The sequence below is a fragment of the Athene noctua genome, chromosome 11 (genome assembly GCF_965140245.1).
Source record: "Athene noctua chromosome 11, bAthNoc1.hap1.1, whole genome shotgun sequence".
Classification (NCBI taxonomy): Eukaryota; Metazoa; Chordata; class Aves; order Strigiformes; family Strigidae; genus Athene; species Athene noctua.
Genome location: NC_134047.1, coordinates 11769066 through 11782480, shown reverse-complemented (window position 1 = coordinate 11782480; position 13415 = coordinate 11769066). Strand labels below are relative to the sequence as shown.

The 13415-nt window shown below is 39.3% G+C and overlaps 1 protein-coding gene across 1 annotated transcript; it reads right to left on the bottom strand.

The window, feature by feature from the left end:
* Window positions 1–1426: 1426 nt before the first annotated feature.
* On the bottom strand, window positions 1427–12422 carry LOC141964531 (ras-like protein family member 11A-like). Its single transcript, XM_074915064.1, has 4 exons — window positions 12002–12422; window positions 10514–10570; window positions 8044–8126; window positions 1427–4110 (listed from the first exon to the last, which is right to left on the bottom strand). The coding sequence occupies exons 1-4, from the start codon at window positions 12144–12146 to the stop codon at window positions 3643–3645; spliced, it is 753 nt and encodes a 250-aa protein (XP_074771165.1). The 5' UTR covers window positions 12147–12422; the 3' UTR covers window positions 1427–3642.
* Between the last annotated feature and the right edge of the window lie 993 nt (window positions 12423–13415).

The following is a 13415-nucleotide window of genomic DNA, read 5'->3' as shown; positions in this document are numbered from 1 at the left end:
TGAATATCCTTCCTCTTACTTACAGACACAGTAACTTCAATTAAGAGGTCTGGCCAAGATCATCAAGCAAGTGACAGGAAAAATTAAAAATGGAGCCTGATTTTCCCATCTCCCAAGTCACACTGTATTTCCATGGGGAACCCCTGGAAAGGTGTGAGAAATGCAACTGACAGAAATACTGCAGAAAATAACCATTTACAAATATCTTCAATAACTCATAAGTCAGTCTTGGTATTACTATAATTGTGCATGGTCCCAGCATGTCAGTAATACTTTGCTCCATCAGTTCCTAACAGAGTTTGCAATTTAAGTAACTTTTTCCAACTTTTAATTACATTTTTGTGTAATACGACTCACTGTGCTTTGTGCATACCTTGAGGGAGGTAGTATGGTCTGGTAGTTGTTGTAAAGAGTTGGGAATTAATTACAAAGGACACAGTTTTTGAGTTCCTCTCAACTACTTGCTCAGCTGTGTAACCCTGGGGCAAATCACTCAACTGCTTTGTGACCAGGTAAACCCAGCTGTAAACCATCTTGAAAACCAGATGGTGCACAAGATTTAAACTGCTCAGGAGAATGAAGAGGGGGGGAAAAAAGGTGAATTCTACAGCTTGTTGCTTCCAAGTGAGTTAATCTGAATTTAACCACTATAACTGAGGATTTAACTTGATATATATATATATATAAACCAAAAAAAACCCCAACCAAACAAAGAACCAAAAAAACAACAAAACCCACTCAAATCTTTGCTTCCTTTTCTCTCTTGACTTTATGTCAAGTACCTTCTCTCTAGAAGCTTAATTTTAAACCTTCAGTAGACTATATGTTTTTCCCTGGCAGCCTGAAGATTCTAATTCAGGATCAGGTTCTACATGACTAATCTTTGATATTTTACATTATTATTTTTAGGCACTTAATTCTATAGCATGCTCTTCTCTCTGCTTTTCATGCTACTATTCTCCTTCCTTAGTCTTGCTTAGCTTCAGTGGCACAGCCATGTGTTCTGGTGCTTAAGTACTGCTAATAAAAATGCTGAGGTCTATTGTCTTCTGTAGATGGTATGTCCTGGCTTAAAACCAGTATCAAAGCTATTACAGGATTTGTATTGCTGGTCAATGAACAAAGGAAATACTGTACTCAAGTTTCTGTAGCAGAATAAATGTTTGCCACATGTTAGTATTTAGGAGAAGACTTAAATGTTTCAGTATTTTTTGGCCTTAGCTAAAATGTAGACCTTTTTTTTTCCCACGAGTGCCACAGGAATGTGAGAATACTTACGTAGGAGTACAAATGTAGGAATATTTGTGTATACTTCCAAAGCAGGGTGTATTAGGTTATAAGAAGGGAAAAAAAATATATTTTTAGTCTAGTATAAACAAGGAACATTTAAAGATGTGAGACATGAAGGAGCCATTTTATATGCTACTCAGGAAAGACCTTGCATGTTTTTATTACTCATTATTGAAAATAAAACATTGACAAGTTTGAAATTTATTGAACTTTCTTCCCAAATAAGAAAGGATTAGAGCTGAGAGAGTAAGTTACAAACAAATGTAACAAGCTAGAGCACCTAATGTCTTCAGCAAATTTAGCCCTTGTTATACAGTACTGGGATGGTAAAATATTTAACTGCTATTCACAATTGGTGATAATTTTTCCACTTTAAACAATTTTCAGTGTGTGTGTGTCTTACAAACTGTTTACTCTGTTTCATGTTGTTGAATCTTTCGACTTGGTATTTGATCTATGCTATCAGTAATTTAAGATATTGAAATTCTGTGCTAATAAGCACCATACCAAAAATGCCTGCAATGAATAATGACACTGCTCAAATACCAAACTGTTAATTAACTATAAGCTAAAGTAGAAATCCTATTACTGTTTGAGTTGCTACTTGGATGGTCTAGCTTTCCTTTTCCCTTCATACTACCACTTGAAACTAATTTAAAAAAAAAAAAAAAAAAAGAAGAAAAAGGTGCAGTTCTTGTATGCGAATAAAAGAATTTTAAATTAATCAGAACATGAGACATTCTCAGATGACCAGCTGCGGAAAATAATAAATAAAACAGAAAGTGAGCTGTAGATAGAGCAAATAGAGCAAATCCAGGTGATAAGGAAAATCATGACTAGAGTTGTCTAATATAGGGACAAGAAAAATATAAAATACATTTTCAAGTCCTGAGCTATATAAATAATCATCAGACTCAATTTACATTTTTGCTGCTCAAAATGAGTAAAAGGTTGATTTAGCTCAGTATTGCCAGCTGAAACTGCAGCTGGGAGTGTTTTTCTATATCCACTAAACTAGGGTTTTCCCCTCTGTGTTCCTGAGTGTAAATCATTTCATGGTCCTGTGACCTCATATGGTCTGTGTCAAGAAAAGATTTTTGCATCATGACTTTAACATGGTCCAACCCAGTTTCTTTCCACTCTCACTGAGAATAGAATGATGGATGCTTCTTGTTGTTGTTATTGCTACCATAAAACGGGCCGGTTTACAGCATACAGCTTCAAATCCCTTTGTACTTGCTGAGACAGAATGCAGTGAGATGCTGCCAGTGAAATACATATTGATAGACTGGTGATTTTGATGTGTTGCGAGGTATTAAGTAAAGTCTAGTCTTAAGGCAAATAATGATGAATTCCCAAAGCCAGAAATTTCAGGCATCATAAAACCTTTTCTTCTTTAAAAAAAAGGAATATAATTAATTAAATATAATTTATGTGAAGACCTTGTTTCTTTAAAACAGTATTTTGAAGTTAAAATCTAACTAGTTTGGGAAAAAAAAGTTAAATAGTTTTAGATCACCTCCTTGCTCATGATTAATAGAGTCCATTTTTTTGCAGGTTTTAAACCACACTGTGCTATTTGTCCCTCTCATTGCCATGTAGGAAACCTACAGAAAAATGAGAAGTATGCCACTGAGAAACTGACTACAAAATGTTGGTACAGGTATGTCTTTTGCCTATATAATCACTTTCAGAAACAGTTGGCATGCATTCAAAGGAAGATAATCTGAAAAAATAGTGATTTTTATAAAATCTCCTTCTAAAGAGACACTGTAAGGCTAAAGCTTGCATATGAACACATCTCTCCCCAAGTTGCTAAGAACACTTTCTAAACTGCAGTTTAAAAGCTTTCAATTACTACTTTTCACTATTTACGCTCTTCTTTTACTTTTTGCCTTTATTTTCCAGTCTTGTGACTAAGCAAATGTGGTAAATTTTGCTTGCTCAGTATAGCTCACCTCACTCTCCTCATGTCTTGCTGTAGCTTATTGCCTATGTTTGGGAATACAACCATCCCCGGGATAAGACACTTCTCTTAAAAGTAGGATTTATTATCTTTATTAATAAAATCCACATTTTAAGCCTAAACTATTTGACTGTGTCCCTTTCAAAAAGGAAATAATTTGGGACAATCTATTTTTTAAATCACAGTTTCTAAATTCTTTTGCCCCAAAGAGAAAATTCTGTAAATTCCTTTGCTGAATGAGGATGGGATTTTTAAGGAAGATGTAAAGACAAAATGAAAGACCCTCTCACACAACCTGATTGCTGAATTTCAGAGATGCCCCTTATTACCAGCTTATTTTCTTGCCTTTTTTTCAGGGCTGTGGAAAACAATTTCTGTCAGCTACATCAAAGCGTAGTGGCAGATTTCCCTTTGGAAGTCAGAGCCTGTTTCAAACGTCTCTTTAAGTCCTGCATATTTGGAGACTTCGGTCGGACAAGGTGGAGGCCTCTTCGTTTCTCTCCATTGCAGCTCCCAATCATCCTGCTGACCTCCTGGCAAAGCTGCTGGAAGGCTTCATGCACTCCCTCACAGTTCTCCCGGGCTGAGACTTCATAGTAAGTACCTCCCAGTTCACTGGCCAGCTGCAGCCCTTCTTTGGAGGACACCTGCCTGGCTCGCAGGAGGTCTCCTTTGTTCGCCATCAGGAGCAGGGGAATGTTGGCATTCGGGTGAATCTTTCGGATGTGCTGGTGTAGGGGACGGATGACTCGGTAGCTCTCGTAGTCTGTGATGGAGTAAACAAAAACGAAGCCATCTGCCCAGTAGATTGAGCGGTTTATCTGCTCTTGGCAGCATATGCTGTCAGTGTCATCCTGCCGTCAAAACCAAGAGGTGTGAGATTAGAAAACTGAGAATAGGGAGCAGACAGAGCAAACAGTCATACAGCACTGTTAGCTACTCAGAGCTTTGTTTTAATGTGTGGCTGTTTCTCAGTGTACAGGCAGAAACCTCTCTGACTGCCAGGGAATGTACCAGGGACAGGAGAAACTTCTGCTGTGTCAGTAACACGTTACAGGTAAGCAGTAATGTGGAGTGGGGAGGGGTCAGAGCAAACTGGTTGAAAACAAGAGAACAGCCAAAATACTGATACTGAAAAGTTTGTCCCGTATTCTATTGTACTAAACCAGCGTGACAGAAACCCGCTCTTTTATTGTTGGATAAAATTGTGATGGGCACAGTAAGAATGTTATCAAATTCAGCAGTCTAGTCACACTAGTGCAAGTGAGCCAGTTGTCCCCCAAGGTGTTTTTTTAGGGCTTTTTCCAATTCTGTATTCAGTGTCTCCATGGGTGAGGGTTCTCAGTAATTCTGTTTGGTGAAGCCTGATAGGTTTTTCTACCATGTAAATCTCCAGATAGTCAAAGGCAAAGTTACTTCAAAAAAGCAATTGGTTACAAATAACTAACTGCCGGAATTGAAAATGAGGTGAAACCTCACTGCTCATTTGTAGAGCAACAATGGATTTGTATTATTGCTTTGCTGGTCACACATTTGTTCAGTCCACCACCACTCCTACTCAGACAGCCGTAACAATCACCAGCATTGGGAATATAAAGCTGAATACAATACTGTGGGGCTTGAAAAGAGATCAGCTCACTTTTCAAGATGAAGCTATTTTCAGCTAATCCTCTACTCTTTGTTATCCGTGCTGGCGGGTAGCCCAACCAGATAGGAAGATCACTGCTGCAGTTACTGCCAGTGTGCTTGGTTTGTAAAAACTGACATTAATATTACAGGCTTTCTGGAACTCTGTAATTTCTTTCATATCCAACAAGCACTACGAGTATTCAGTATTCAGCTCTTGATGAAGTTGGTAGGAATTAGAGGCTTTTGTGTATTTTAGGGGGAGTTCAACATCACGAATACAAAGCCCAAACTCTTATTATTGTTATTGCTAAATTCCATTCAAGAAATCTTCATCAACTTCAGTAAGACTATTAGAGCATATGTTCCATTATCTATTTATCTATATAATATATATCTGCCATTCACATTAATTTTAACAGAGTTTACATGTGCTCAGCCGTCTCCCAAAACAGATTACTTTTGTTTAGACACCTAAATATGAATTATAAAGCCTAACTTCAGGAAGAAGAGGTGGAGAAGAACGAAAGTAGACAGTAAAAAAAGGACTAATTCTGTGAGAAGAAGGAAGCAGAATTTCTGAAGGCTCAGAGTATAAATTAGACTTACAACTTTCAACAGGAGTTCTGATAACTAATTGCCCTTTGTAAATATATCAATATTGCCAATAGAGACACTGGCTCATCATACCTAGTAGTTCTTTGCCCTTGCCAGCTCACAGTAACACTAAATCCTGTTAGCAGTGAAACTGTTTAACAGATGCTCTTACCACTCCTCTCTCCCCCCAAAATCCTCAAATCCAAAAACCCAACAGAAGTGCACATGGAATGCAGAAGGATCCTCACTAGCAGCCTTGTTTAAAAGGTCAGTGAGTGTGAACTTAGGCCAGGACAGGGCAGGCTGTGGGAAGAAGGGCAATTTTCACTGTTGGTGTCTGGTTTGTAGCCAATCTGTAGATAATTAGCCACCCTTCAAGTCCTGCTAGCCTCTTTTCACCAGCAAACTCCTTTCATGGGGAAAAAGAACTAATTGCTCTGGCAAGCGTTTGAAAATGTTTTTTGGAGAAGGTGTACATTCAGAGAGCCCTAATGAGCAGAAATTCTCAGTTACTGCAGCTAGGCCCACCCAGTAGTGAGATGGATGGATAATCCCCAACGGAATGCTTTATTCAGGAAAATCAAAGGGTAATGGGCTACTTTTTAAATGGAAATCTCTGCTCCAGAATGAATTTTGAAACACAGTCATTTGCCATGTATAGACCAAGCAGCAATGAATCACCTAACAAAACCAGTTATCTGTTTGCTTCTGTTTCTCTCTTAAACATTAACAATTCCAGTGTGGCTAGAATCCTGAGCGATTCCACGTGATTTCCTCCCAAAACACTGTACTCAGCCTGCAGAGTGCAAAAAAACTCTCTTCCTTAAGGATTTTAACAGAAAATTCAACCTATTTTCAGTCTTAACAAGTCCTGTTCAGGAACAGTCCCTTCAAATTATTTCAGATGCATCATTTGATGCAAACAGAGATACAGGCTAAGATAAGTGTGTCTGTGGGAACTGTTGAAACAGTGCAGACCTTTGACTAGAACAAAGAAAATGAAACTCCTTCCTAACTAAATCAAAATCGTTTCTGACTAAGAAACCTCAGCTGTTGGCATTACTAAATTTTGTGGAGCTCTGGCTACAGTCACAGAACTACAGGGCACAGTCTTAATAAAACAGGGAAAGTGGAAAATAAACATATATCTGGTGAAAGAGGGAATTAAATTATTTCACTCCCTCCTTTCTCCATGGGATAGAACAGAGAGGGGATTCCCTTTGTTAAGTGTTTATCGGGCAGTCCCAATTGTGCCTAATCACCACCCACAGCTTCTCTTTGCAGGTCCTCTCTAAGCAAGCTGGCATAGGGCCTTTGTACTATTAAGTCCCACTTGAATATTTGGAGAACTTCCATAGCAGCTTTTGTTTGCTTCTTAGTGTCCAGAGTAAATGAGGGGTCCTCTCCTCTGCTCTGTGCACCCCCAGCAGTAGAGGGTGTGGAACATTGTCAAGGCTTTCCACTTAAATCTACTTCCAGTGATCAGAGAAAATGGAAATGGAAACTGAGGCTGTAGGAACTTCACTTACTGTTTTCTGTAAACTCAGGATGGAACAGTTCTACAGCACAGAAATAAGCCCATGCACACATGGGTCTGTGCAGACAAAACAAGGTATATAAAGCTGTCCAGGGCTAGCCTGAAAGAGGATGAGAGAAGGTGGTCTTTCCCATGCAGAAATATATTTGGCCAAGTGTGACCTTAAACTGAGATTAAGGCCAAACCTAGAAGTTTAGGTTTGATGGTAGCAAGAGGATATGGCATTTTATCATGAAATCTCAGCTATTCCATAGGAATTATTACTCTCATGAGATTTCCATCGTTCATGTAAAAACCAGTTTCATTACATTTGCTGCTGCTTTGACACTATTTTCATCCTCTTGTTCTGCATGTGAAGCAGATCTTCAAAAAAAGGTATCTTAATCTTAAATCCTCCTTGGAAAAATATTTCTAGAAACAGGTTCCTAGTCAAATATTAAATCTAGAATATCTAAAACACCCATAGAAAGAGGGGTGTTGATAAATGTTAACACCTTAAAAATAAGGAATGAATAAAAGTAAAATTAAAAAAAACCACAGAAGTAAGGAAACCACTGAAAAGCACCAAAGTTGGAATAACTGTTGTGAGGCCTGTCCCCTTGGAAAGAAACACTTCTAGAGAAGAGCAATTCTGGGTGCGCAGAAAGATCTAAGCTGAGCCAGCTGGGCCTCCAGACAGGTGAGTTTTCTGCCACACAGGGACAGAAACCATTTTACAGGAAATAATCAAGGAGTTGGCAGGAGCAAGCCAGATTATGATTTTACTGCTATTTAGGCTTGGGATGCAGTAATGTGTTTGAAACAGATTTGTTTTAATTTCAACTTACTCTTAAAGGAGCCCAATTTAACCACTTCAAGGGCTCATTTTGGTGGGGCTTAAGGTACCCCCATTAGTTTTCATTTGGGCTTGAGACCAGGTATTTATTTTTCTGATGATTAAATGGAGTTACTTACAGATGGAAGTGCTGGCAACAAAAAAGACACAATAACTGTTGTAAACTACTAATGCACTGAGCAGATGTTTTACCTCCAATGAAACAAAGGGAGTATCCTGCACCTGTAGAGAGATCTGTTCCCCATCTATGGTGAACTTTCTTGAATATAAAGCGCCTGGTGGAAAAGTAAGATCATTAGAGTCAGTGACTGTAACAAAGAATAAAGAGTACATAAAGGCAAAATGGAACTGTTGAAATCCAGATTTTTGAGGTTTATGATATGTAGCTGCTTATAGAAAAGTGAATGGCACACGATGTGTGGCTGTTTACATAAGTAAACTGGTTTAGTGTTGGCTATGTGGTCAGATGTTTTGAATGTATACCTAGGATGGTATCTGGGAAAGCTGGCACTCTGTATTGAATCAGTCAAAGTGCGCATATAAATCCCATTCAGGTTTCCAATCCATATTGTTAACTTTTAAAAATGTGGACTGCTTATATCCGAAACCAAGATATCCAGGAGTTGTCTGTAAAAGGAGTGAGCTGTTTCCTACTGCATTTTTCTGAATTTTTTTGAAAAGGATTCTAGTTTTGGATACAGAGGAAGTGACTGTATACAAATTGCCTGGATGCTCTTTGGATTTGTATGGCTTTAGCAGTCAGTTTGGTTGGAATCCCCAAAGACTGGACACTTTGAATCTGACTTTGGTTAATCTGAATGACACATATTCAGGGCCAAATGCTAGTTCAAACCATCAGGACTGATCCAGCTCTAATAAAACCATCACCATTCTGGGCTTTAACTTGATTTTGTTACTGGAATGTGGGTTAAGTGACAATGAAAACTTAAGTTTTGATCTTACAAACTATCTGTGGTTGTGATAAGGACAGCTTCAGAGATTGATGACATTATAATTTTTCTTTAGAACTTAATACCAGTCACATGGATATGTGAAGAAATGCTATATCCACAGCTGTCGTATACAGCCTTGTCCAAATACAATTGTCACTGCTGCATCTAAAATAATGTACTTCATCTCAAACATAGAGAAAACCCGTCTATCGAAGAGTAAGGAATTCAGATTAACAGGAAGGTCAGTCAATGACAATAATGCCATCACTTCTGAAAATCATCTTTGGTTCAAGGAAAACAGGTGTTTTGATTCTGGTGGAAAAGTCTCTGAGATCATAGAAACATTTACAATATAAGGAAATTCAGTATGGCAAAGTTTGCTGCATCTGAATCCAACATTATCATATTATGTTTTAATATAGGTTGTGTGAAGTGATCTAGCCCTTCTGGGACTTTTTTTTTTTTTAAAAAAAAAAAAACAACACATTGGATTTTAAGCTGAAAAGATGTTACTGTTTTGTGGGAAGACACTGCACCCCTTAACCAATATGAGATAACATATTATTCCTACACTAATGCACTGCAGAAAAAAGAGCAGGTACTTCCAGACACTGTCTGTGTTCTGCCTTATACTCAACTGAAGGAGAAGCATGGTTGAATGATCACAAATACACTGCCACCTGTTTCTTATTTCTGGCATATTTATTTCTTCTATAGCATGGCTGTTGGGCTGGTAGCTTAATGAGAAAAGCATGTGGTTCTCAGCAATGTCTCTGGCAGCAATCCACTGCAAAGCTCAGAAGTCTATCTGAAATACAGTCTCCCATAGAAGAGATGAAGGAAAAGAAAGAGAAGTAGTGCAGCCAACCATCAAGGTTACTTAGGGTCAGTGAGAGGGAGCTGTAAGGAGGAGCTTTCAGATTGTATTTCATCAGACAGGCAGAGATCAAAGGTGCCTTGTACTGCCATCTCCTTTCCTAACTCATCATTCCAAATTCAGCATGCATCTCCAAAGTGAAGCAATCACTGCTTTGAATCCTGTCCTCCTTCACCCAAAAACTGTGAGATGGCCTCTGTGTGGGATGTGCTAGTAGGTATGAGCACGGTGTACATAGATTCTTTGTACAACATGGGCCAGTACAGTTGGCACTTTCTTAGAACAAAGGCTGTGAATTAAACAGTTCACATGAACACATCCTCTGAGGTGTCAGGATTAAACAAGAAATGCAGTAGAAACAGTTTGCATGGTGACTTTGTTTATCTTACAGAAAGAAGACTTCAATTTGGAAGTGTCCCATGGCATAAAAGCTACTGAAAAAAAGGGAGTATACAAAAAAAGTTCTGAACTGCCTTTTACGCACTTTGGAATTCCTCTGGCTTCCCTGGGGTTGTAGAGAGAGCAGCGTTGGGTTTCCGCGGTTTAGTCGATATGCAAGTTGTTCCTTAAGGCTGCATTTTAGCATAGGTATTTCCCCAAGCAAACCTTTTACTCCGATCCTTTTCCATCAAGTTGGAAAGAAAAATAGCTAAAAGGATCATAAATAATGAGCCTTTGATTTATTGCTTTCATAGCTTGAGGCTATTAACTGAAAATATGCACCTTATGGACATCTAACACTGCTTGGCTTTCCTGTAATATGCACCAGTCACAAAACAGAGAAGATTTCTTTCCAGGCTATCTGCAGTACTGCAGTAGAAAGCAGACTCACCAGTATTGGCTTCATAGTCTCCAATAAATCTCTTTGTGAGAAAGCGTACAACCAGAGCTGTAAAACAATGAAAAAAATATGGGTCTTTAATGTGAACCCAAATCAGTCTTTGCAGAACACATGGAATATCTTACTGGAAGAGTTAGTATATATGGAACCAAGTTAATCTTTGAACTGCTCACATATTATTCTGCAAATGCTTCTCTCAACACTCACAGAAAAAGATCTGGGGTCAGACTGTGATATCCATTGCAGAGTTTTTCTCAACTTGTACTGGAAATTACCCCTTAAATTCAGTGTGGCTATTCAGTGTAGGACACGGAGGTTTGCTTGTTGTGATTGCAGGTATCTGACCTTTGGTTTGAAATAATTTAGAAAAAGAGTAGTAAGCCAATAAACTGAAACTAATCCCAGTCCCACATTAAGCCCTCTGTGTCATATAAGAAGTGAGGCAGATGGATGTAATGGTTCTTCCCAGCCTTAAAAATCCTCAGTCCTTCTCATGAAACCCATTAGTGATATCTAATCACATCCACCAAACAAACTGCATGTGCTCTGCACACATGGGTCATGCTGCAGCACCCCAAGCCTTCTTATCCACCTTAACCTGTGGTGCTTTCTTACACTGTTGGATTATAACATTTGCCTTTTTCTTGATGACTTTATAATACTTACAATCCCATCATGGCAACAGTGACCTATATTCTTGTTGTGTTTTCATCTCATCAGATTCCTAATCATTTGCAAAGCCACTTAGTTAATAGTTAAATAAAAGGGTTTATTCCGCAAACAACTCTATCGCAGTTTTCATTTAAAATAATATTTTTTTCACAGTGGATACTGGCTCACCTCTTTAGTACCCTTAAATGAAACTGATTGTGTAGCTATTTTCAACAAACTACTTTTAAAAATAATAAGAAAATGTAACTGCTTCAAATCCAAAACAAACATTTTACTGAGTCCTGTGGAACTTCAGACGTAGTAAAACAGATCTGGCCTTAATAATTTCTGAAATCATGGACTCTATTTTCAAAAGCATTAATGCTTGCTTTATCCTCTTTTCTCTTTTGGCGAATAATACAGGAAGACACAACTTGTATGCTGTTATTTGTCTGCAGAGCACAAACCATTTACAGCAGGAGAATAAAAACCACTAGTCCCTGTTTTGGGGTGTGGAAATTTAGACGTGGTTAAATAATTTGCACAAGACCAGGTAGAATAATTTGTGAGTACAGAGGTACCAACACAGTGCCCTCTACTCATAACTGCCGTCTCCCGTTGGCTGCTCACACAGAGCTACCGCAAATCTGTCTCACAAATTATTCAGTGCATTTTCAAAAAAAAAAAAACAAAAAAACCAAAACAACAACTTAAAATGTTCAAGCTGCAGCAGTTAAGGCTTTTAACAGCCTTGGGTCTATCTGAGCTGCAAATGAGCTCTTAAGTGCAGCAGCAAGAAAAAGCATGGAACTACACCTGTGGACTTACCTGTCTTGCCAACGCTACTGCCACCCAGTACCACGAGCTTGATGATTTTGTTGGGCACGCAGTCTAATACAGGATACTCTGGTATGGGGAGCAAGAGAAAGTTAGTAGAATACTGTGACATAGTATCCTGAGAGATGAGACGCATGCCAGAAATGAGAGCTGTTCAACTCCGGTAGGAGTTGGGGGAGAAAAGAAGGAAAACAGCTTCTCGGCGTCTGTTGGCTGTATATCCTTGGATAGAGAAGCCTTCTCATTTCATTTAAGTAGCTTTTCTGAGGAATGTTAGAGCGACTGGCCTCCTCTTCCCGATGCCTCTGCTCAGACAGCAACTTTGGAAAGCAAAAGGGAACTTTTTGATCAGCCCCCGTGAAAACTGACTCCTCCATTCCCCAGCCAATCACAAGTGAAACCATGACATTCCTCCAGCCGGGCACCGAGCGTGTGCCTCCATCAACCACGCTCCCTCACTCGCTCGCTGCTTTATCTCTCCCCACTGCCTGTTTTATGCGCTGCCCCTTGGCTCTTTACTAAAATGAGATCCTTCTGTTTCACAGTCATCACGGCAGCATTTTCAGCAAGATACAGTCACCCTCGTGCTCTGCTCTAATTCCACTTTGAATAATCCCGTTCTGCCTGTCTGGTTTCTTTGCGTTTTCAATTGTCTCCAACTCCATGCTCTGTTGTTCTCCCTGTCCTATTGTGTCCTGCAGTTGGGCCCCTTCAGAGTGCCGAAGCTGATGGGACACTCCTCTTCAGGAAAACAAACACATTTTCCACCCACACCCACACCCCCCTAGTTTTTAGGCAGCTGTGGATTATTCCAAAATACTATCTCAATATGTATCCTCCAGGATACATTTGATCTGCTGGTTTATACACATTGTTAGTCTTAATGGCCCACTGGAATGTGGGTTAGCATTGGGTTGGGACACTGCAGTTTCTCCAAACATGGAAAAGTGAATTTCGGGCTGGCGACAGTCTTGAGAAGGCTGACGAAGGACTCGGTATCCTTCAGTGGAGAGAGCCAGAGAGAAGGAATGAAGAAAGAATGACTTCTATAGGAAAACTCAGCATAGTTTTAAGACAGCTGGCGGCTGCAAGGTCTGTTGGGATGACAGCATGTAACCGTACACTAGCTGCAATCAGCTCTCAGTTATCAAGGATAATGGGGAGGGAAGAAAAAGGGAAGAGCAGTAGGGAGGGAATGACCCAGATAAAGCAAATCTGCAAATAATATAAACCAGATATAAATTAAACTACAGAAAATATAGTTAGAGCATTCATCTTTGAAAAACTTCTCAAAAGAGGTCTGCAAGGGGCAGGAGCAGCTTTAGGCAGCAGTGGCAAGAGACAAGCCTGGTACAGGCAGCATACTTCTGAGACGTGTACTTTGTCACGCTGTGTGGGAGACATG